The following is a 25,000-nucleotide window of genomic DNA, read 5'->3' on the forward strand; positions in this document are numbered from 1 at the left end:
CCCTGTAGAAGCCGATGAGCTGCTTGAACCAATACCTGAGGATTTCCATGATATTGGTGGTTATCATTGAGATGATAAAAGAAGGGAATGTGTAAGTGAAAAGGGGGTTAGAGTACGGGATAGGAAGGGTTAAGTGGTGTATGTGATCTGGAAAATATAGCAGGGGCGGGAACTAGACAACAGAACCGGGCACGGTTAGGATGTGCTAACTGCATGTTCATTTCTCAGAATAGAGGTGCTTACTGACCTGTACATCTGCACGTGAAGCTATGGAGACCATGATGAAATTGCTAACCACAAACCATCACAAGTGTGGACAGGGGAAACAGGTGCTAACTGAAACCTTTTTTTTTCTGGATATAAATGTAATCTTGTACTCATGCTAGGCGGAGTTGATTGCCAGATGCTGTAGATGCGTATGGTGATTACCTCTCCTCGGATCAGATTAAATAAAGAATTGATCAAGTGAAAACGTGGCCTCTGAGTGTTTTCTCCGACTGGATAACGAATTGGTAAGGACACTACTTCAGTTGTACAAGGGCTTGGTGAGACCACACCTGGAGTATTGTGTGCAGTTTTGGTCCCCTAATCTGAGGAAAGACATTCTTGCCATAGAGGGAGTACAAAGAGGGTTCACCAGATTGATTCCTGGGATGGCAGGACTTTCATATGATGAAAGACTGGATCGACTAGGCTTATACTTCCTGGAATTTAGAAGATTGAGGGGGGACCTTATTGAAACAGATAAAATCCTAAAAGGGTTAGACAGGCTAGGTGCAGGAAGATTGTTCCCGATTTTGGGGAAGTCCAGAACGAGGGGTCATAGTTTAAGGATAAAGAGGAAGCCTTTTAGGACCGAGATGAGGAAAAACTTCTTCACACAGAGAGTGGTGAATCTGTGGAATTCTCTGCCACAGGAAACAGTTGAGGCCAGTTCATTGGCTATATTTAAGAGGGAGTTAGATATGGCCCTTGTGGCTAAAGGGATCAGGGGGTATGGAGAGAAGGCAGGTACAGGGTTCTGAGTTGGATGATCAGCCATGATCGTACTGAATGGCGGTGCAGGCTCGAAGGGCCGAATGGCCTACTCCTGCCCCTATTTTCTATGTTTCTATGACAGGTTGTCACACTGCTAGACACAGCATCTCTTATGTTTTGTAACTTCAGAAACTAGTAGAGAGGAAAACGCAGGAGCCTGGAGATACTCATGTATCTCGTGAGGCTCGCACATGACCCGGTGGCATAATAACGTATGCCATTCACATACATTGTACATACAGTTATGTAAACAAACAAAGAATGCTTAATCAAATATATTTATAAATTTTACTGAACTATTTAATAAACTACACTGGAGCCGTTCTCTCAACTGAAACACAAAAGATCCCCAACTATGTGAACCAGAGATGGAGATCTATCTCCAAGGTCCCGAATAATATTTACTCCCCAGTCAACATTACAGATCCTTTCATGGTCACGTTGTCGTTTTCGGGAGGCTGTCTGTCGACACCACACACAAAATGCTGGAGGAACTCAACAGGTCAGGCAGTGTCTATGGAGGGAAATTCGGGGAGACCCTCTCTCACTGCTACCCCTCTGTGACCCCCCACCTTCTTATTCTGGCGTCTGCCCACTCCCACTCCAGTCCCGATGAGGGTCCCAGCCCGAAACGGCGACAGTTCCTTCCCCTCCATAGATGCAGCCCGACCTGCTGATTTCCTGCAGCATTTTGTGTGTTGCTGAAGATTTCCAGCATCTACAGAGCTTCTCGCGTCTCCGATTGTCTGTTCATATACTTGTTTCTGACTTTGCAATACTGTAGTCGAGCACAAAGCAGCGAGGAACCCGGAAGGCAGAGACAGGCTGTTTAAACCCAGCGCGCATGCGCACGGGGTGTGACGTGACGTCACCAGGCGAGAGGTCCGGCGCCGGTTTGGAACCCAGCGGCGGGTCGCGGCTTTAATGAACATCGGGAGGCGGCGTCCCGGACGGAGGAGCGGCCGGTACCGGAGCCGCGAACAGCAAACATCGCGGGCTGCCGCACGAAGTCTTTTCAGGACTGCGCAGGCGCGGTGAGTGTCGCTGTCAGAGGCCTTTGAGTGCGAGCGCAAGAAGAGCAGATTCGGGTAAACCCGGCCTGTCCTTCGGCGGCTCAGGCACGGGGAGTGTGGGCGTCGGTGTGAACCCCCCACCGAAGTCGGCAGAGAGAGAGTAAAGGGGCAGATTCCGACATGGGCTGGCTTTCCCCGCTGCGCAAACGCAGGAAGTGTCAGCATCAGAGGCCTAAACTCAGCCACGGCTAAAGGGAATGCAGGCAAAAGCGGAGCGGTCTTTGTCGGATTGTGCCAGCGATAGAGTGGTTTAACATGCTTTGGCGTGAATAGGCGGAGACACAGTTACGAAGGACGAGCCTTTTTTCTTTTTAATACAGAGTAGTTAGGAATGTTCCTCCTGTCATTGCTGAAAGTTAGTTGAGAGGGGTGATTTAATGCCTCTTCTTTTCTTAAACTTTAAAAATCTATAGAACTTTTCACGTCAAAGTTGCTGGTGAACGCAGCAGGACAGGCAGCATCTCTAGGAAGAGGTACAGTCGACGTTTCAGGCCGAGTCCTGACGAAGGGTCTCGGCCTGAAACGTCGACTGTACCTCTCCCCAGAGATGCTGCCTGGCCTGCTGCGTTCACCAGCAACTTTGATGTGTGTTGCTTGAATTTCCAGCATCTGCAGAATTCCTGTTGTTTGAACTTTTCACATCTCTGATTTGCTGTTAATGTATTTTTCTCACATTACAATAACAGATCACAAGGCAGCGAGGAAGCCGGAAATCAGTGGCACAGTATCACAGCTCAGCTCAGGGAAGGCATAACGGAAGGGAGCAGGCACTGAGTCCATTGGGTAGAACTCAGGAATAGGAAGGATTCAATCACACTGATGGGGTTATACTACAGACACTGAGGAGCAGATTAAGGAAATGTGAAAGAATAGGGTTGTTGTTGTGGGGGATTTCAATTTCCGTAACATAAACTAGGGCCTTTTTAGTGTCAGGGGATTAGATGGTGCAGACTTTGTTGTGAGTATCCAGGGGGGAGTCTTGGATCAATATGTGGAAGGTCCAACAAGAGGAGGGGCTGTACTGGGTAATGAGCCCGCCCATGTGACTGACCTTTCAGTGGGTGAGCAGTTGGGGAAGGGTGACCACAACTCAACCTTAAGGATAGGTATAGCCCTTGCAGGAGGACCATACCAAATTATGGAGGCATTAGGCAGGAACCAAGAAGAATTATTTGGGAACACTTTTTCTCATGGCAAGTCCTCATCAGGCATGTGGAGGGAGTTTAAACATCAATTGCACAGAGTACAGGAAAGGTATGTTTCTGGTAGGAGGAAAGATAAGAGGAGCTTGGGTGTCCTGAGAGGTGATGAATATAGTCAAGGAGAAATGGGAAAAGTATGTAAAGATTTAGAAGTTAGGATCAAATGAAGCACATGAGTATAAAAAATATAGGAAAAAAACTAAAGAAGGAAATTTGGAAAGCTAGGAGAGTCCTTGGCAAGTAGGATCAAGGTGCATCCCAAGGCATTCTACACATACATCAAGAGCAAGAGGATAACCAGGCAGAGGGTAGGACCACTCAAAGATAAAGGAGGGAACATGTGTGAGGTACTTAATGAGAGTTGTACAGTGCCTGATGCCATTAACTCAAAGTAATTGAAGGAGACAAGAGACAAGATTGATGTTGCCTTGACTAGTATCTTCGTGTCCTCTCTAGCCACAGAATACGTCATAGAGGACTGGCGAGTGGCTAATATTGTATGTCGATTTAAGAAGGGAACGATGGAAAAGCTTGGCATCCATAGACCGGTGAGTCTCAAGTCAGTTGTAGGGAAATTCCTGGAGAAATTTCTTAGCGATAAGATGTGTAAAGATTTGGGAATGTAGGGCCTAATGAGGGAGAGCCAGCATGGGTTTGTGTGGGGCAGGTCATGTCTTACCAACAAGATTAAGTTTTTTGGAAAAAGTGACGTGAGACATTGATGAGGGTAGGGCAATGGATTTTAGTAAAGCATTTGACAGAGTCCCTCATTGGAGGATTATTCAGAAGATTAAGGTGCATGTAGTTTGCGGTGAATTAGCTGTTTGGATTTAGGACTGGCTTGTGCATAGAAGCCGTAGGTCAATGTTTGAAGAGGCTTATTCGAGAATGAGGTCTGTAATGAGGAGAAGATGGCGGCGCGACGCAGCGCGCGCGGCCTCTCCAATGAATGAATGATATCTGTAATCTGTCAAGTAGGGGACCATGCACAATTCTGATTTGATGTAGACGGATGTGAGAATACGGAGGAACATCCAGAAAACTTCTGAAATGCCCGCTTCGCTGCCACTGCTACTGTGTGGTAACCGGAATCTCCAGAGCAGAAGGCCCCGAATCCTCGGCTTTGCGTGGTTCAGCGGCCGGGGCGAGGTCGAAGGCACTCGGCAGAGGATGGTGCTCGGGAGGCTGTATTGGAGTAGCTGGTCGGAGGCTCGAAGTTTTCAGACGGATGGACTCAGTGTTGGCTGTGGTCGGCTGCTTCCAAGGCATCGGCAAGTTGACGGTGCCTGGAGGTTTATGGCAGGGAGTTTCTCCCTTTTGCCGCCTGCTATCGGGGACTCGGGAGTCAATTGACTCAGAGACCTTTGAGACTATTTTTACCGTGCCCATGGTTTGTTCTTCATCAAATTATGGTATTGCTTTGCAGGGCTGTAACTATGTTATAATTATGTGGTTCTGTCAGTGTCAGTCTTTGGTTTGTCCTGTTTTCTGTGATATCACTCCGGAGAAACACTGTTATCATTTCTTAATGCATGTGTGCATTTCTAAATGACAATAAAAGAGGACTGAGTGTTCTCATAATCTAATTAGTGGTGTTCTGCAGGGATCTGTGCTGGGAACTCCTCTGTTTCTGATGTGAAACACCACTGATTTCCTAAGTCTAGAAAATCCGCACTCCAGTCCTGCTGAACCCATGAGATTGAGACAGCTCTTCCACCCCAAACTCAGATTTGTGTGGATGCTGCGTAATTTGCCACCCTGTTACAACTCAGTGCCAAGAAATAACAGACAGCACACTGTGTACGATCAAAGGAATTATATTTACGAATCTTAACTTAAGTAAAGGGTTAGTAAAGAAAAAAAAGAGAAAACAAAAAGGACCTATTACAGTATAATTAAACAATCAAATGTGCACAAGTTAGAGCTCAACTCTTCCCAAAATATATATTCACTGATCCTCAGCCAATCTCGGCGCCTGGCTCCATCGAATCATGGTTCCCCCAATGGGTCGAATCCTATGACCAGTTCTCTCCAGCATCTTCTCTCTCCATCTCCCGCCGAACAAAAGAACCAGCTCACATTCCAAAGCACCCATTATTTCGAACTAAACTCTGCTTCCACAGAAAGACAGTGAAACCTTTGCCAGGGTGTTACAGGTGTATGTAAATGATCTGGATGAAAGTGTAGCCAGGTGGGTTAGTAGGTTTGCAGGTGATGCCAAGATCGGTGGAGTCGTGAAGAGTTTAGAGAACTGGACTCAGAAGTGGCAGGTGAAGATTAGACAAGAGAAATGTGAGGTTTTGCAAATGCAGGGAGACAGTACACGGCTAGGGGCAAGATTCTTAACAGTGTTGCTGAGCAGAGGTTCCAGTTCACAGCTCCTTGAAAGTGGCGATGTAGGGAGATAAGGTGGTTAAGAATGCTTGCTTTCACTAGTCAAGGCATTGAGTTTAAGAGTCAAGAGGTTACATGGCAGCTTTACGAAGTTCTGGTTAGGCTGTGTCCCTGGTATTACAGTACAAATAGTTCTGGTCACCCCCATCTAGGAAGGATGTTGAGGCTTTGGAGAGGGTGTAGAAGAGGTTTACCAGGATGCTGCCTGTTCCGGAGGGCATGTTCTATCATGACAGGATGGACAAACTTGGGTTGTTTTCTCTGGACTGCCAGAGGCTGAGGGAGTATCTGTTAGAGGTTTATAAGATTATTAGAGGCATGAGAGTAGACAGAGAGTATCTGTTTCCCAGGGTTGAAATGTCTTAATACCAGAGGGCATGCATTGATGGTGGGAGGGGGTAAGTTCAAAGGAGATGGTGAGGGGTAACCTTTTAACTCAGAGAGTCATGAATGCCTGGAATGCACAGCCTGGTGTGGTGGTAGAGGCAAGCACATTAGAGGCTTTTAAGGAATTAGTGCTTAGTTGTTTTTGATTTGCTTTTTAGCTGGTTTGCACAGCATTGTGGGTCAAATGGCCTTTTTCTGAGCTGCTCTGTGTAAAGCACCCCTCACCACCTGCCCTGTGACTCTACGCTCCGAGCTGCCACCAGCCAGAGATTTGGAATTAGCTCGGCCCGAAGGGTCTCAGCCCGAAACGTCGACTGTACCTCTTCCTAGAGATGCTGCCTGGCCTGCTGCATTGACCAGAAACTTTGATGTGTGTTGTTTGGAATTAGCTGGCTATTTGTTTAGATATTCAACATAGTGATTCTGCGTGGAGCCGGCACTTCCGGCCAAACGAGCCCATGCTTCTGGGACAATCACACCTATTTAATCTCATCACAGGACAATTTATAATTAACCTACTAACTGGTCTGTCATTGAAATGTGGGATGAAACCAGAGCTCCCCGGGGAAACCCATGTGGATTCAGGGGCTCCAATGTTTCACAAGCCATGATCCATGGTTTGGGGCCAAGTGTCTTGTATCCACAGTTGCCAATGGTGCAGAGCTGGGTGACTGTGTGTATTGTAACAAGGATACAGAAAGTGATTGAGTGTACAGGATATGTGTTGGTGGATTATCCCTCCTACCTGACTATGACCGTGAAACCTGTGTGAGCAAATTGTTAAAGTGGAAAAGCAATGGGTTTGCAGCAGTTTCCATTGTTGACCTCCAAACTCCAGGCCCAGGCAGACAAGTGGTGTCACAACAGGGGTCTTCCGTGTTTGCAGAGAGTAAATGTGATATCCGTGGCTTGCCATGCCCTTCACTCCTCACGAAGCATTGCAGAACCATCTTCTGACTGTTGATCCCACTATCTGCCCAGTCTGCTGCAGCTGACTTTGCTAGGACAGGCGTGTCACCAGCTCTTAGTTCCTTGAGCCACAGGTGACATGTGAGTAAACTGCCCGAGACTGGACGTGACAAGTATTTTAATTTCATTTCATTTTTTAAATCTTCTTATTAATTATTATTGAAAATTGACAACAAAAGTACATTAAAATAATCAAGTCAATATATCAATATGTACAACAGTTAAACTATTAACCAAGCTAAACAGTATATCAATGATAATAATTTAAAAAAAACAAAATGTTGAAGCTATTTTTATTTTTTTGAAAAAAGAAAGAAGGAAAAATGAACCCCTACTAACTAAAACAAAAAAAAAGCTAACAAACAAAAAAAACCCATTTGGAGCACAAACCCGGAGCTATACGCCATACAAGCTTCTATATAAAAAAAAGACATCAATCCGCCAACCAAATCCATTTACACAAGAATCAGAAGGGAACCATCTTAATTAACTCAAATCAAATGATAGTAGCGGGCAAAAGAGCCCCACCTTTTCTCAAAGTCAAATCGAGGATCAAAAGTTCGACTTCTGATTTTCTCCACAACAAGACATAACATCACCTGAGAGAACCATTGTATCAAGGTGGGAGCAGAAGCATCTTTCCATTTTAATAAAATAGTCCTTCTGGCCAATAATGTGACAAATGGAATTACATGTTGGTCTGATATAGAAATACCATGAATATATTGAGGAATTATACCAAACAAAACTGTCAATTTATTAGGCTGTAAATTAATTTTTAAAGCTTTAGAAATTGTAGAAAAAATAGATTTCCAGAACTGTTTCAGTACAGAACACAACCAAAACATTTGTGTCAATATAGCTATCTCAGTTTTACATCTATCACACTGACTATTAACATTAGGAAATACTTTAGACAGTCTCTCCTTTGTCAAATAATACCGACGTACAATTTTAAATTGAATCAAAGAATGACTGGCACAAATCGAAGAAGAGTTAACCAACTTCTAAATTCGCAACCAATCGTCTGACAAGGGAAATTAGGGATAGTATCAATTCCAAAGAAGAAGCATACAAATTAGCCAGAAAAAGTGGCTCACCTGAGGACTGGGAGAAATTCAGAGTTCAGCAGAGGAGGACAAAGGGCTTAATTAGGAAGGGGGAAAAAGATTATGAGAGAAAACTGGCAGGGAACATAAAAGCTGACTGTAAAAGCTTTTATAGATATGTGAAAAGAAAAAGATTGGTTAAGACAAATGTAGGTCCCCTACAGACAGAAACAAGTGAATTGATTATGGGGAGCAAGGACATGGCAGACCAATTGAATAATTACTTTGGTTCTGTCTTCACTAAGGAGGACATAAATAATCTTCCGGAAATAGTAGGGGACAGAGGGTCCAGTGAGATTGAGGAACTGAGGGAAATACATGTTAGTAGGGAAGTGGTGTTAGGTAAATTGAAGGGATTAAAGGCAGATAAATCCCCAGGGCCAGATGGTCTGCATCCCAGAGTGCTTAAGGAAGTAGCCCAAGAAATAGTGGATGCATTAGTGATAATTTTTCAAAACTCTTTAGATTCTGGACTAGTTCCTGAGAATTGGAGGGTGGCTAATGTAACCCCACTTTTTAAAAAAGGAGGGAGAGAGAAACCAGGGAATTATAGACCGGTTAGCCTAACATCGGTGGTGGGAAAACTGCGAGAGTCAGTTATCAAAGATGTGATAACAGCACATTTGGAAAGCGGTGAAATGATCGGACAAAGTCAGCATGGATTTGTGAAAGGAAAATCATGTCTGACGAATCTCATAGAATTTTTTGAGGATGTAACTAGTAGAGTGGATAGGGGAGAACCAGTGGATGTGGTATATTTGGATTTTCAAAAGGCTTTTGACAAGGTCCCACACAGGAGATTAGTGTGCAAACTTAAAGCACATGGTATTGGGGGTAAGGTATTGCTGTGGGTGGAGAATTGGATGGCAGACAGGAAGCAAAGAGTGGGAATAAACGGAACCTTTTCAGAATGGCAGGCAGTGACTAGTGGGGTACTGCAAAACTCAGTGCTGGGACCCCAGTTGTTTACAATATATATTAATGACTTGGATGAGGGAATTAAGTGCAACATCTCCAAGTTTGCGGATGACACGAAGCTGGGCGGCAGTGTTAGCTGTGAGGAGGATGCTAAGAGGATGCAGGGTGACTTGGATAGGTTAGGTGAGTGGGCAAATTGATGGCAGATGCAATTTAATGTGGATAAATGTGAAGTTATCCACTTTGGTGGCAAAAACAGGAAAACAGATTATTATCTGAATGGTGGCCGATTAGGGAAAGGGGAGGTGCAACGAGACCTGGGTGTCATTATACACCAGTCATTGAAAGTGGGCATGCAGGTACAGCAGTCGGTGAAAAAGGCGAATGGTATGCTGGCATTTATAGCAAGAGGATTGGAGTACAGGAGCAGGGAGGTACTACTGCAGTTGTACAAGGCCTTGGTGAGACCACACCTGGAGTATTGTGTGCAGTTTTGGTCCCCTAATCTGAGGAAAGACATCCTTGCCATAGAGGGAGTACAAAGAAGGTTCACCAGATTGATTCCTGGGATGGCAGGACTTTCATATGATGAAAGACTGGATGAACTAGGCTTATACTCGTTGGAATTTAGAAGATTGAGGGGGGATCTGATTGAAACGTATAAAAATCCTAAAGGGATTGGACAGGCTAGATGCAGGAAGATTGTTCCCGATGTTGGGGAAGCCCAGAACGAGGGATCACAGTTTGAGGATAAAGGGGAAGCCTTTTAGGACCGAGATTAGGAAAAACTTCTTCACACAGAGAGTGGTGAATCTGTGGAATTCTCTGCCACAGGAAACAGTTGAGGCCAGTTCACTTGCTATACTTAAGAGGGAGTTAGATATGGCCCTTGTGGCTACGGGGATCAGGGGGTATGGAGGGAAGGCTGGGGCGGGGTTCTGAGTCGGATGATCAGCCATGATCATACTGAATGGCGGTGCATGCTCGAAGGGCCGAATGGCCTATTCCTGCACCTATTTTCTATGTTTCTATGTTATCAAGGTCATGTTAAGCTCTCTTTCCCAATCTTACTTAATCTTAAATAGAGGATAATTATCCTATTGTAATAGTAAATTATAAATTTTCCCAATAAAACCTTTCACTAAAGGGTTGATTTTTAAAATAGTGTCTAACAGGTCAAAGTCTTGTATATATGGAAAATTACTTAAATATTCTTGTAAAAAATGTCTGACCTGAAGATATTGCAAAAAGTGTGAGTATGAAAGAGAGTATTTAGTTACTAATTTCTCAAAGGACATAAATCAGCCTTCTTGAAACAAATCCATAAAGGAATAAGCTCCTTTATTCCTCCAAAGAGAAAAGGTAGGATCACTAAGTGAAGGTTTAAGTAAATAGTTTCGATAAATTAAACTAAGAAGGTTAAATTTTTTAAGATTAACAAACTTACGAAACTGGTACCAAATTCGTAATGACTTCTTAATCATAGGATTAATATTTAAAATAGAAATTTTGGCTAGTTGTACAGGTAAAGAAGCTCCTAATAATGAACTTAAGTAAAATTGTTTCACAGCTTTCAATTCCAAGTCAACCCATGGTGGACGTTCATTTTTATCGGTCCAATATAACCAAGAACATGCGTAACGTATATTAACCGCCCAATAATACATTCTTAAATTAGGCAAAGCAAGACCTCCATCCTTTTTTAATTTTTCTAAATGACATTTTCCAATTCTTGGTCTTTTATTATTCCAAACAAAAGATGAAATAATAGAGTCAACCTGATCAAAAAACTTCTTAGTTAAAAAAATAGGAATATTCTGAAATACATATAAAAATTTTGGTAAAAATTTTAACTGCATGAATTCCACCAACTAACGAAAGTGTAAGAGGATCCCATCTAGAAAATAATTGCTTCATGAAATCCACTAAGGGAACTAAATTAGCTCTCTAAAGGTCTCCATAATTTTTAGTGATGATAATACCTAAATATTTAAAAGAATCTGTAACTTTAAAAGGAATATCATCATATATAAAAGCAGAATCATTTAAAGGAAATAATTCACTTTTATGCAGGTTTAATTTATATCCTGAAAACTTTCCAAATTCATTTAGTAATTTCATTAAACTAGGAATAGATTCTTCAGGATTTGAAATATAAACTAAGAGATCATCGGCATAAAGGGAAATCTTTTGAATAATCACATTTATGGAAATTCCTTGAATATCCTTAGCTTCACGAAGTGCAATAGCCAAAGGTTCCAGCACCAAATTAAATAACAAGGGACTTAACGGACGTCCTTGTCTTGTACCCCGCGAAAGTTGAAGAAAGGGGGATCTACATTTATTAGTAATCACAGTGGCAATAGGACTTTTATATATCATTCTAATCCACTTATTAAAATTAGTACCAAAGCTAAATTTCTCTAAAGCGTTAAATAAATATTTCCATTCAACTCTATCAAATGCCTTTTCAGCATCAAGAGAAACAACACATTGGGGAGTTTTCGAGGAGGATGAGTATATAAAATGTAACAATCTCCGGGTGTTAGAAAAAGAATAACGGCCTTTTATAAAACCTGTTTGGTCCTGAGAAATAATTTTAGCTAGTATATTCTCAACCGATCAGCCATTATTTTTGAAAGAATTTTGGCATTTACATTTAATAATGAGATAGGTCTATATGAAGCACAATCCATAGGGTCTTTATCTTTCTTAAGAATTAAAGAAATAGAAGCTTCATAAAATGTAGAAGGTAAATGTAGAAGGTAACAAAAAAGAATCTTTAAACATTTCCAACATATAAGGAGTAAGCAAATTTTCGAATTTTTTATAAAATCCTACAGAAAAACCATCTAGTCCAGGAGCTTTACCAGATTGCATTGAAAAAATAGCTTTCTGAATTTCTCTTTCAGTAAAAAGAGTATCAAGAATTTGTTGATCTTCAACAGATGTTCCAGGAAAATCAATCTTTTGTAAAAAGGCGTTCACTTTAGAAGGATCAGCTGGAAACTGAGATTTATAGAGTTCACTGTAATAGTCTTGAAAAATTTTATTAATATCTTCATAGTTACAAGCTAAACTACCATCTCCCTTACGAAGTTTTAAAATTTGTCTTTTAGCTCTAACTGCTTTTAGTTGGGATGCTAGTAGCTTATTACTTTTATCTCCAAACACATAAAATCGACTTTTTAATTTAAACAAATTTCTTTCAATAGGATAAGTTAATAATAAATTATATTGTGATTGAATTTCAACTCTTTGTTTAAATAAATCAATATTATAAGTGTTATCCAAGTCTTTAATTTGTTTTGAAATCCTATCTATCTCTATTTTTGTCTGTTTCTTAAGCTTAGCCAAGTAGGAAATTATCTGACCTCGCAAATACGCTTTAAATGTATCCCATATAATCAATTTCGACATATCTTCTGTATTATTAAAAAGAAAAAAATCTTTTATTTGCATCTCTATAAATTTGACAAAGTCCAAACTTTGTAATAAGTTTTGGAAAACGCCAAGGCAAGTTTACATTACTAACATCATTCAATTCAAAAGTTAAAACTTAAAGGTGCATGATCCAAGACAGCAATAGCATCATATTCACATTTCTGGACTTTGGACAAAAATCGGAAATCAGCTATAAAATAATCAATTAACGAGTATTTTTTATGGACGTGTGAATAAAAAGAATAATCTCTATCATTAGGATGTAGATTTCTCCAGATTTCTATCAAACCATAATCAATTCAAAAGGAATTAATAAGTGATGCTGAACAACTCGGAAGCTGCTGATTGGTTGAACTCTTGTCAATCAAAGGGTTTAAACAACAGTTGAAGTCACCTCCCATCAGCAGCACATATTCATTTAAGTCTGGTGATAAACCAAATACATTTTTTTAAAAAAGAAGGATCATCTACATTAGGTCCATATAGATTAACCAAGACAATTTTTCTATTACAAATTGTTCCTTTAATAATTAAAAATCTACCATTGATATCTGAGACGATATCTTCTTGGATAAATAAAATATTAGCTTTAATAAAAATAGATAATCCCTTTGTTTTATTTTGACAAGTAGCATGATATTGAAGGCCCTTCCACGTTTTAAAAAATCTATTTTGATCACCCATTCTGATGGGCGTTTCTTGAACAGAAATTATATCGGGCTGGAATCGGTTAATAATTTCAAAAGTCTTCTTTCGCATAATAGGGTGATTCCAGCCACATACGTTCCAACTAATAACGTTTATCTATTTAATAACCATAGAATATTGTTTTAAACACGAAAATACATGCATACCATCGTGGGCTAACCAAAGATTGCGATGGTGAATATAACCATATAGAAAACACGCATGCTTCGGAGCTCTATAATGGGGGAAAAAATCCTATAATAAACCCCAAAATGCAAAAAAAAACCCGAATCCTCCCCCCATCCCAAAAGGTAGAAATCCGGCAAAAAGGAAGGAAAAATCCGGAATGCCTCCCCAAAGAAAAGAGAAAAGCAGAACAACGCATGCAGCTCAATATAAATAGTGATTTAAAAGCCCCCCCCTTTACAAAGAAGTCATGTGACCCTAAGATAAGAAAGCTCAGCAGAGAAGCAGAAAAAAGATGTTTATAGTTAATCATTGAAAATAAACTAGGAATGTACTTTGCAAAAACAGTCTCCAGTGACGTGAAAACAACACTATTAAACCTAAACAATACATTCTCTAACAAGAAAAAGACACCATTATTCCTCTAGCTTAAAACTAAAGCTAATTATCTATTCTAAACACTCCTCACTATACAAGAAAGAGTCTATATAAACTATGAAAGCTATCACTTAATTAAGGAAGAAAGAAGCAGATAATCAAACCAGTTAATAATCTGTCCGCAGTGTTAGTTCATTCCATATACCAAACAGACTTCAAAAAAGTCATTCATTAGTCAAACCGAGAAGTTCACCTCTTCTTTAAATGGTTCATCGATCAAAGGAAATCTTCAGCATATCAAAAATCTTCGAAGCCTGTTTTCTCTCAGAAAATTACTGAGCAACCCAAATATCCATCATGCGTCAGCCGACTCCACGATAGAGTTAACAAAGTCCAATGCTGCTTGGGTATCCGAAAACACAGGAGGTGTAGAATCTTTAGGAGATAACTTTAATCGAGCAGGGTAGCGGAGCGATGGAAAAAGTCCCTTTGCATAAGCAGTTTTCATCGCTGGGGCAAATTTGAACCACTGTTCCATAATTTCCCGTGGATAATCTTCGTAAAAACGGATGTCGGAACCGTTAAATTTAAAAACTCTCTGTTTCCTTGCACATTTTATGATTTGGTCTTTAACTTTAAAGCGAAGAAAGTTGACTAAAATAGGCCGAGGTTTACCTGAAGTCTGAGAATTCGATATGAAAATTCTATGAGCTCTCTCAATATCGGGAGGTTGAGGTAGAATATCCGGAAACAAAGATTGAAACAAATTGGCAAAATAGTCCAATAAATTCCCACTGTCAGAACCTTCCTTGAGTCCGATAATACGTATATTATTCTGATGAGACTTCACTTCTAAATCGACAATTTTACATTGAGCCTGTTCCAAGGGGGTTGAAATATCCACAATCTGACGTTTCGATTCTTTAAAGTCAGTATTCAAGGAAATAATATTTTCTTCAATAGTCTGAAAACTCTGTCGGAACGACTTCATCTCAGAAGTGTTATTGTCTATTTTGTTGTGGAGAGCCATCAACGCACATTCCAAACGCTCAGCCCAGACAGGGATATCTTACGATTTTTCTTTCAAAGTTTTTCCCTTTCCATTGCTGGATTCAAAAGCAGCTTTCCACTTCTTAAAGGATATGACATGATGACAACTATTTCCCTCTAAGATCCGAGAAATAAAAGTTAAAAATTCAAGGTTTAAACTGGGGAAAAAGAGGAATTAAAGGCAGCTGCAAAATTTACATATTACTCCATCGAGCCGCAGGCGAAGAACCCGACAAGTATTTTCACCAGCACTACTATCCATGGTGGGTGAGAACAGGGCAAATTAAATATTACATGGAGAAATCTGTGACTTTGGCTCGAAGTGAGCTCATCCAATTCAGTGAAATAAGTAGAGCAGTGGATTACTTTTGAAATGACTACCGATTCAGAAGTGAGGGTGTTCAGAGAGACCTGGGAGCTTTGTACACGAGTCACTGAAAGTGAATGTGGCATTAAGATGACAGAAGGTATTGTAAAATAATTTAAATATATAATGTTACAGTTATACTAATTGGCCAATTTATTAGGTACCTACTGTAGGCACTGAATGTATGTTTGTGCTCTTCTGCTGCTGTGGCCCAGGACTGATGTGTGTGGTGTGTTTCAGAGATGCTCTTCTGAACACCACTGTTGAAATGAGTGGTTATTTGAGTTACTATTGCCTTCCTGTCAGTGTGAATCAGTCTGGCCATTCTTCTCTGACCTCGCTCATTAACAAGGCATTTTCATCCCCAGAGCTGCTGCTCACTGGTTGTTTTGTTTATTTTTCACACCACTCTCTGTAAACTCTTAGAGACTGGTGTGTATGAAAACAGCAGCTTCTGAGATACTCAAACCACCCCGTCTGGCACCAACAAACATCCCACGGTCAAAGTCACTTGGATCACATTTCTTTCCCATTCTGATGTTTGGTCTGAACCTCAACATGCATTGAGATGCTGCCACGTGATTGGTGATTAGATGTTTGCATTAATGAGCAGGTGTACTTATTAATGTAGCCACTCAGTGTATCGAGGCCCTGGGGAGATGGTTTCTGGAATATTGCAAATGAGCGTGATCTCCATCCCAGCCTGCGGTAAGAGTCCGCCCCAGACGGCCCTCGAGGTTGAGTCCCTGAGTACATTTAAGAGAGAGATCGACAGATGTTAAGGTACCTGGAATGGGCTGCCGGGGAAGTGATGGGAAGCAGATACAAGTGGAACGTTTAGACAGATGTGTGAAAGGCAGGGAATGGGGTCGGATGGATCCTGTGCAAGGGGACGGGATTAGTTTGGATCGGCATCACGGTCAGCACAGACATGGTGGGTCACAGGGCCTCTTCATCTGCTGTACTGTTCTGCTCTCCATACTGAGGGGCGAAAGAAATGGGGTCAGTGCAGGGAAGATGCAGCGAAGGAAGAGATCAGAGGTAAAGGGATGAATATCACACTGCCACTTCCAATCTCATTTAGAACTAGTTCATCAATAAAATAAACTACAGATTACAGTAAAAATATATTTTAAATAGTGAGATAGTATACGTGGGTTCATTGCCCGCTCATAAACCTAACGGCAGAGGAAGCAACTGTTGCTAAAACAGTTTGTGTGTGTGTGTGTGTGTGTGTGTCTGTGTCTGTGTCTTCAGGCTCCTGTACGTCTTTGCTGATAGTACAATGAGAGAGGGTGGTGTTCTGGGTGCTGGTATCCTTAGTGACGGATGGCACCTTTCTGGAGTATCACCTTTTGAAGGTGTCCTTCATGGTGACGATACTAGTGCCCATGATGGAACTGGCTGAGCTAATAACCCTCTGCAGCTTTCTCCCATCCTGTGCGGTGGCCCCTCCATTCCAGATGGTGCTGCCAGTTGGAATGCTCTCCAGGGTACGTCAGCAGGAATTTGGTAGAGTCCCTGGTGACGTACCAAATCTCTTCATTCTTCTAATGAGATGTAGCCACTTCCCACCACGCTCTTGCTTTCCTGTTTCATTTCCCCCCCTGATTTACAGATCTCTTGTTAATCATCAGTCTGGTTTTTCCATGAAGGTCCACTTCCTCGGCTCCCTTACGGTACAAGAGTGCTTTCATATCACCTGTGAATGTATTCAGTGGCTCTACCTCCATTGTGAATGCAGGCAGAGAATTGCAGGAGTTTGTATCCATGGATTTCCAATCTTTATGCAGTGATCCGTGATCTGAATGTGAAGTAATTGACCTGTCTGCCCAGTCTTGTGCTCAAGTCTCTGGAGCTGGACACAAGCCCCTGATCCTGACCCAGGGGCAGAATAATCATAGAGCACTACAGCACAATAACAGGCCCTTCAGCCCATCTAGTCCATGCTAGCTGGGTTTTCTACCTAGACCTGTCTACCCCTAGCCCTTCCTTCCCCTCTCATCCGTGTACATATCCAAAATTCTTAATTGTTTTAATCAGAGTGTCATCATCAAAGAGCTACCAACTGAGTCACAGCTGACCCAGGAGATTAAAGTGATCTGTTCTGAGTCACTACCCTGTACTTACTGATGTTTTTTGTACCTTTTTACAGGACATCAAAGGCGGAGGAATCACGGCTGAGTACCTCAGACGGAATATCACATCAGGTCTACACCCCACTCTGCTCCCCAGCACCTGAATATCATCGGCCTGTGAACGTGGAAGGAGAGATGCTGGTTTGTTTCACTTCAGACCCCAGGCAGTGAGGGCTGTTGCAGGGCACCGACCGTGACACATTGGGGAGTGAGACACTGTCTACGGCGGAGAGGGGAGAAACCACTTGTGTGTGGTTGGGAAAGGAACACCCACTGCAACGAGAGACGGTGTGTGACACGCTGGGTGAGGTGAGCTCACCTGATCTGTGACTGGGAACGTGTTCTCCACATCCTTGTTTCTGCACCAGGGAACATTCCTTCTTTTGACTGAGATAAACTTGATCCATTTCCCTGAGAATATTCAAATGTTCTTTCCACCTGTTTCCATTTGAGGAAAGTAATTAATTGGGTCATCTTTTACTGACTGATCGCTGAGGTCCTGGAAAAACGTTGTCACCCTGCTTCAGGCGCATGAAGGAACTCACTCGGTGATGAGACACTGTCAAATTCACACTAGGGAAAGGTCATTCACCATTTCTTCATGTGGGAAAGGATTCACTCACTCATCCCACTTAGTGATACACCACTGAGCTCACAACACACAGAGATCATTCTGCTGCTCTCGTTGTGAAAGAGCGTTCAACCAGTCATCCAACCTTCTGACACATCTGACTGCCAGAAAGAGTTAAGCAGCTTAGCGACCTGATGAACCCCACCGGTGAGAGGCCCTTCACCTGCTGTCACTGTGGAAAGGGCTTCAAAAATTCCTCTGGACTACAGAGACACCAGCTGGTCCACACCAGGGAGAGGCCATTCGTCTGCACTGAGTGTGGGAATGGGTTCACTCAGTCATCTGACCTGTTGACGCACCAACGAATTCACACTGGAGAGCGGCCATTCGTATGCCGTGAGTGTGGTAAGGGATTCACTCGTTCATCCAACCTGCTGACACACCAACGAAGTCACATGGGGGTGCGGCCATTTGTCTGCACTGAGTGTGGGAGGGGATTCACAAGGTCGTCCGAGCTTCTGAGGCACCAACGCATTCATAATGGGGAGAGGCCCTATGTTTGCTCGGAGTGCGGGATGAGGTTCACTCGTTCGTCCCACCTGCAGTCACACCAACAAACTCACACCGGGGAGCGGCCGTTCATCTGCTCTGAGTGTGGGCGGGGATTCACTCGGTCATCCGAGCTTCGGACACACCAACTCATCCACACCGGGGAGAGGCCCTATGTCTGCTCGGAGTGCGGGAAAGGATTCACTCGTTCATCCCACCTGCAGTCACACCAAAAAATTCACAATGGGATGCGGCCATTCATCTGCTCTGAGTGCGGGAGGGGATTCACTTGGTCGACCGAGCTTCGGACGCACCAACGTATTCACACCGGAGAGAGGCCCTTCCCCTGTTCTGAGTGCGGAAAGGGATTTACTCGGCCGTCTGACCTTCTGAAGCACCAACGAATTCACACTGGAGAGCGGCCGTTCATATGCAGTCAGTGCGGCAAGGGGTTCACTCGATCGTCCCACCTGCGTACACACCAACGAATTCACAACAGGGAGTAGGCCTTCATCTGCTCCGAGAGAGACGGGATTCACTCAGTCTGACCTTCTGACGCACCAACAAATTCACACTGGGGAGAGGCCGCTCACCTGCCCTGAATGTGGAAGAACTTGTCTGTCGTGTCATCTCAAAACACCAGCGAGCTCACACTGAAAGGGCAGTTCGAATCTGCAGAATGTATGTAGGCCATTTAAATTGCAGCTGCTGAGAGAGCGGTGCGTTCACAAGTGACTGCAGGAACTGATTCTGCAGTTGTTGCTGCTGTTGATCACATCCAGGTTTGGACCCTGGTTACTGGACACATTTGGGTTGTTTCCCCTGGAACTGCAGGTACATTTGTATTCTGTATCAATTATAAATAAATCTGTTTGGTGTGAATGAACAGGGCTTGAAATGATAACAGCTATGAGTTTATAGTTTGCTGCTCCTTTCCACCCCTGATTCTCCCATGACGACTGGATCATGGACCTCTGGATTACGCCTCTTGAAGTCAATAATCAATTCATTGAGTAACTGGTTGTTGTTGTGACACCACTAACCCAGATTTTCAGTCTCCCTCCTTTCTGCTAACTTGTCACCACCTTTGATTCAGCCAGCAGCAGCGTGTCATCAGCAAATTTGAATATGGCACTAGAGCTGTGCTTATCCACACAGTCGTAATTGTAAACTGAGTAGAGCAGGGCTAGGCACGCAGCCTTGTGGTGCACTTGTGCTGATGGAGATTGTGGAGGAGATTTGCTGCCAATCCAAACTCACTGGGGTCTATATATATATATATATATATATATAGGCATCCGTTAGTCTCATGAGACCATGGATTTGTGCCTTGGAGGGTTTCTGGGGCACAGGCCTGGACAAGGTTGTATGGAAGACCAGCAGTTGCCCATGCTGCAAGTCTCCCCTCTCCACGACACCAATGTTGTCCAAAGGAAGGGCATTAGGACCCATACAGCTTGGCACCGGTGTCGTCGCAGAGCAATGTGTGGTTAAGTGCCTTGCTCGAGGACACACATGCTGCCTCAGCCAAGGCTCGAACTAGCGACCTTCAAATCACTAGACGAACGCCTTAACCACTTGGCCACGCGCCAACGCTGCGGTCGACAAGTAAGGAAACAGAGGATCCACAATTGCCGAGGGACGTATTGGCGCCAAGGTCGAGAATCTTATTGATTAGTTTTGAGGGTATTGAATGCTGAGCTGTAGTGTATAAAAAGCTTCCTGATGTCTGTATCTTTGCTGTCCAGGGTTGAGTGAAGAGCCAGGGAGATGGCATCTGCTGTGGATCTGTTGCTGTGGTAGGAAAATTGGAGAGGGTCCAAGTCACTTCTCAGGCATGAGTTTGTGTGTTTCATCGCCGCCCTCTCAGAACTGTGGATGTAAGTGCTTCTGGATGACAGTCATTGAGGCAGGTTACCGTGTGCTTCTCAGACACCAGTGTAGGTGAAGTGTGCTTAAAGCAGCTGGGTACCTCAAACTGCCGAAGCGACAAGTTAAAGATCTCAGTGAAAACTACATCCAGGTGATCATCTTAGGTCTTTAGCATTTGGCCAGGCACACAGTGTCGAGGTGGGATGCTTTGCACGGGTCACTTTCCTGAAGGATGCTTGCATCTTAGCCTCAAACTGAAATCACGGGGTTATCAGTGGCTGTGGGAGTTTGTGATGGTTCCTCCATGTTCAGGTGGTCAAAGTGAGTGTAGAAGACGTTGAGCTCACCTATATCACCTCACCTGTCAGGGAAGTTAATGCAAGAGTCAGCAAGTTGTGTCGCAACTGCACGAGATATTGTGACCACACTTGGAGTTTATATGTATTTCCGGTCACCTAACTATTGGAATGATAACATTATGAAGGCAAATGTGCAAAATAGGTTCACAAAGATGATACCAAGGCTGGATGGCATGAATTATAAGGAGAGACTGGATAGAACTTAGAACAGTACGGCACAGTCTGGGCCCTTTGGCCCATGGTGTTGTGCTGACTTTTTAACTGACTCTAAGATCAATCTAATCCTTGCTGTGGAGCTCTCCATTTTTTTCTGTCATTGATGTGCTTATGTAAGATTTTCTTAAGTGCCCCTGATGTATTTGCTTCTACCATTTCTGGCAGGGTCTTGCCCTCACTCACTACTCTCTGGCTTTTAAAAAAAAACCTCTGCTGGGTTCATTCCCTGGAGCACAGTAGTTAGAGGTGTTGACCATCATCAAATTAAAGCAAGCAAGAAAACATCAAACTTGAATGAGTCAATGAGAGTGTAAGTAAACAAACCAGATGTTTTTGTTCTTGCCATGTGCCTGAAGGAAGAGAGTATGCCATTTTGTGAAGCTCTTCTGTAACCTCCATGTTGTGAACTGTTTCGACTGATTCTTGTCCTGCAATAACTTGATCAGAGCCATTTGAACACGGACACGAGGAGTTTCTGCTATTGATCTACTCAACCTGAGATCATTTTCAGATAAGCTGTTTGTGTACAATATCAGATTCGCAGAAGTGATCTTGTTATCTCGGCCCAGTGACTGGTGACAAGGTTTGACTGCTTTGAATCAGAGTCGAATAGAACAAAAGTAGTCATCTACGGCCAAAGTTGTGTAGCCCTTGGACTACATCCAATAGGAATCTGTCACAGATCGGTCAGATAACCTCAATTCGATCAGATTGAAATGCAACATTTGAACTGATGAGTAAAGACTAAAAGTAAAAGGCTTCAAATGCAATGTGGTGAGAACTCTGGAGACTAACAAGTGCAATGAACAACCCATGCCAGGGGCTGGGAGGAAAAAGGATCAATCATCTGGCCAACAGGAGATTCCATTTCAGTGTTATAACTGGAGACATGGTTTAAGTGAGTATTGGTACAGAGGGAGCAGTAGAATTCACGTTTTAAGTTGTTGGCCCCAGGGGTCAACATAGTTACGTTGTTGCTTGGGCAGAGACAGTAAAATAAAATGCAGAGACAATAAAATGCAAGCTTCAATTTAATAAGAGTTGCGTAGTGAGTTTTTACCTAGGTTAGTTTTCGATCAGAGTTTGGTGCCCTGGGGTGCGCTCTTAAAGAAAGCATAGAAATCTCGAGCTCTTGTTTTGAGTTGAACCACCCACTAGGTTAGGATTTTAAAATGGGAAAATGAAGGTACAGGAGGAGCCCAGGGAGTTTGGAGGATTGGAATGTGAATCAGATTCAATATCACAAGCATAGCTCATGAAATTTGTTAAATTTGCGGCAGCAGTAGAATGCAACACATAATAACAGAAAAAGACAATTACAGTAAGTATATATTTGACTCAATTCTAATAAGTAGTGCAAAAATAAAAAAAATGATGAGGTGGTGTTCATGGGTTGAATGTCCATTCTGAGGGGAAGAAATTGCTCCTGAATCATTGAGTGTGTACCTTCAGGCTTCTAGACATCCTTGCTGCTGGTAGCAATGGGATGAGGATATGTCCTGGGCGATGGGGATCCTTAATGATGGACGCTGCCTTTCTGAGGCATTGCTCCATGTAGATGTCCTGGATACTCTGGAGGCTAGTGCCCAAGATGGAACTAAGTTTGCAACTCTCTGCGGCTTACTTCGACTCTGTGCAGTAGCCATGCACACCCCCCCCACCCCACCCATGGCCCCATACCAGACAGGGATGCAGCTAGTTAGAATGCTCTCCATGGTACATCTATAGAAATTTGCTCATGTTTTAGGTTACATATCAAATCTCCTCAAACTCCTAATGAAATAAAGCCACTGTCTTGCCTTCGTTAAGCTGCAGCGATGTGTTGGGTCCAGGTTAAATCCTCAGAGATATTGACACCTAGGAACTTGAAATTGCTCACTCTTTCCACTTCAGATCGCTATGAGGACTGGTGTGTGTTCCATCATCTTGCACTTTCTGAAGTTCACAATCAGTTCTTTGGTCTTACTCACAATGTTGTTGCTGTGACCCCATTCAACTAGCTGATTAAATCTTGCTCCTCATCACCATCTGAAAATCTGCCAACATGGTTGTGTTATCAGCAAATTTATAGATGCTATTTGAGCTGTACTTAGCCACACAGTCATGGCTGTAGAGAGAGTAGAGCATTGGCTAAGCACACATCCCTGAGGTGCATCAGTGTTGACTGTCAATGAAGTGGCGATGTTATCTCTGATCCACAGAAATTGTGATGTTCCAGTTGAACAGGAAGTTGAGGATCCAGTTGCAGAGGGAGGTACAGAGGCCCAGGTTCTGGAGTTTTTCAATCAGAACTGTAGGAATGATTGTGTTAAATGCTGTGCTATAGTCAACAAGCATCGGTATTTGTACTGTCCAGCTGATTCAAGGTCATGTGAAGAGCCAATGAGATCGCACCTGCCATAGATCTATTGTGGTGATAGGAAAGTTGCAGGGGGTCAAGGTCCTTGCTGAGACGGAAGGTAATTCTAGCCAGAGCCAACCTTCCAAAGCACTCCCTCACTGTAGGTGTGAGTGTTACTGGATGATAGTTGTTGAGGCAACCCATGCTCCCCTTCTTAGGCTCTGGTATAATTGTTGCCCTCTTGATGCAGGTGGGAACTTCCTAATGTGGCAATAAGAGGTTACTTTCTTGATTATACATTAAGGGAATGATGATGGTGATAACAATTGGATAGGAACAGTTGAGAATGGAGGGTCAGGAATCCTGGGGGATGCATTGCGGAAGGTAGTTAGTGAAAATAAATCAGAGAAGTTACAAGATATTTTAAAAGAAAAAAGCTGTTATAATGGGATGTATGTTGGAAGATCAAACTGAAGAGAAAACAGAAAAACAGGATTACCAGAATTGTGCAAGTGTATTGAAGAGTTAGAGAAAGAGTTGGAGAGAAAGGAAAGAAAATAAAATTCAGAGGCAGCAGGGTCAAGTGAATTTGACAGGAATCCGTTTCAGGCTCAGTGTGAACGTGTGACAAGAGGAAAGGGGAAAAGTGAAGAGGAGTGTAAAAGGGTGAATACAGAAGTAGAGAAATGGAAAAGTCAGTGTCAGGATTTACGGACTGCTATGAAAGTCACGCAGAATTCAGCAGGTGAGAAGAAAGGAATTGCTGATCATACCAAATGTTTAAAACAGATTGAAAAGTTGCAAAGTGAACTCAGCTCAGAGAGGAGTGACGTGTATTTAATGTGAGAACTGATGGTGATGTAGATTGGGGTGATCTAGTGTCTGAGGCAACACACTGTAATAGTGAGGATGATTAGGGAAGTGCTCCACCTTCATGTGGAGAGTTCAGCAACATAGGATAATTTCACAGTTTAGATGAAACAGAGGAAAGGAAATTAACCCTTCTGTGCTTAACTTTAGTGTTAACCTCAGCCCTGCTGGAGAAACAGGCACAGAGCCAGGGGTTACAGGGTGATTTACAGGAGCTATGTTAGAAGCTGCAGGGACTAATTGAGGTGACCTGGTAGAGGCTTTGCATATGTGCAGAGAGCAGAAGAGGGGAGCACCCCTCAACGTGATGAGGTTCTGACCAATTTTCACGAGTGTGTATGGATCTACTTTGGATAGGATTGGGGGATTTCAACTTCCCTAATAGTGCAAGGAGATTAGATGGGGCAGAATTGTTAAGTGTGTCTAGGAAAGTTTCTTAAATCAATATGTGGATGGTTCAACAAGAGGAGGGGCCGTGCTGGACTTGGCGTTGGGTAATGAGCCTGGCCAGGTCACTGAACTTTCAGTGGGTGAGCAGTTAGAAAACAGTGACCACAACTCCTTAACTTTCAGGATGGCTAGAGATAAGGATAGGTATAGTCATTGTGGGAGAATTTTAAATTGGAGTAGAATAAATTACGGGAGAACACCTTTTCTTTGGCAAGTCCACATCAGACGTGTGGAGGATGTTTCAAGATCAGTTATACAGAGTACAGGAAATGTGTGTTCCCGTTAAAAGGAGGAACCGGGTTGGAAAGGTAAGAGAACCTTGGATGTCCAGAGAGGTGATGAGTTCAGACAAGAAGAAAAAGGAAAAGTATGTTAAGATTTGAAAGTTAAGATCAAATGAAGCACATGAGTATAAAAAAGCCAGAAAAGAAC

General features: G+C 42.9%; 1 protein-coding gene across 2 annotated transcripts; it reads left to right on the forward strand.

The window, feature by feature from the left end:
- Window positions 1–1,907: 1,907 nt before the first annotated feature.
- LOC140204024 (uncharacterized) lies at window positions 1,908–23,887 on the forward strand. 2 transcript variants are annotated; one of them, XM_072270257.1, is made up of 3 exons: window positions 1,908–2,072; window positions 3,770–3,861; window positions 17,358–23,887. In XM_072270257.1, exon 3 carries the CDS (start codon window positions 18,106–18,108, stop codon window positions 18,964–18,966), a length of 861 nt encoding a protein of 286 aa, XP_072126358.1. In that variant the 5' UTR covers window positions 1,908–2,072; window positions 3,770–3,861; window positions 17,358–18,105; the 3' UTR covers window positions 18,967–23,887. The 2 variants fall into 2 exon arrangements, with proteins under 2 accessions (XP_072126358.1, XP_072126357.1); XM_072270256.1 differs by lacking the exon at window positions 3,770–3,861.
- Window positions 23,888–25,000: the final 1,113 nt, after the last annotated feature.

The sequence above is a fragment of the Mobula birostris genome, chromosome 10, assembly GCF_030028105.1.
Source record: "Mobula birostris isolate sMobBir1 chromosome 10, sMobBir1.hap1, whole genome shotgun sequence".
In the NCBI taxonomy this organism is placed as follows: domain Eukaryota; kingdom Metazoa; phylum Chordata; class Chondrichthyes; order Myliobatiformes; family Myliobatidae; genus Mobula; species Mobula birostris.

What these genes read in the sequence shown, in the direction of transcription:
- LOC140204024 (XM_072270257.1), top strand. Translation starts at nt 18,106, where the DNA reads ATGAACCCCACCGGTGAGAGGCCCTTCACCTGCTGTCACTGTGGAAAG.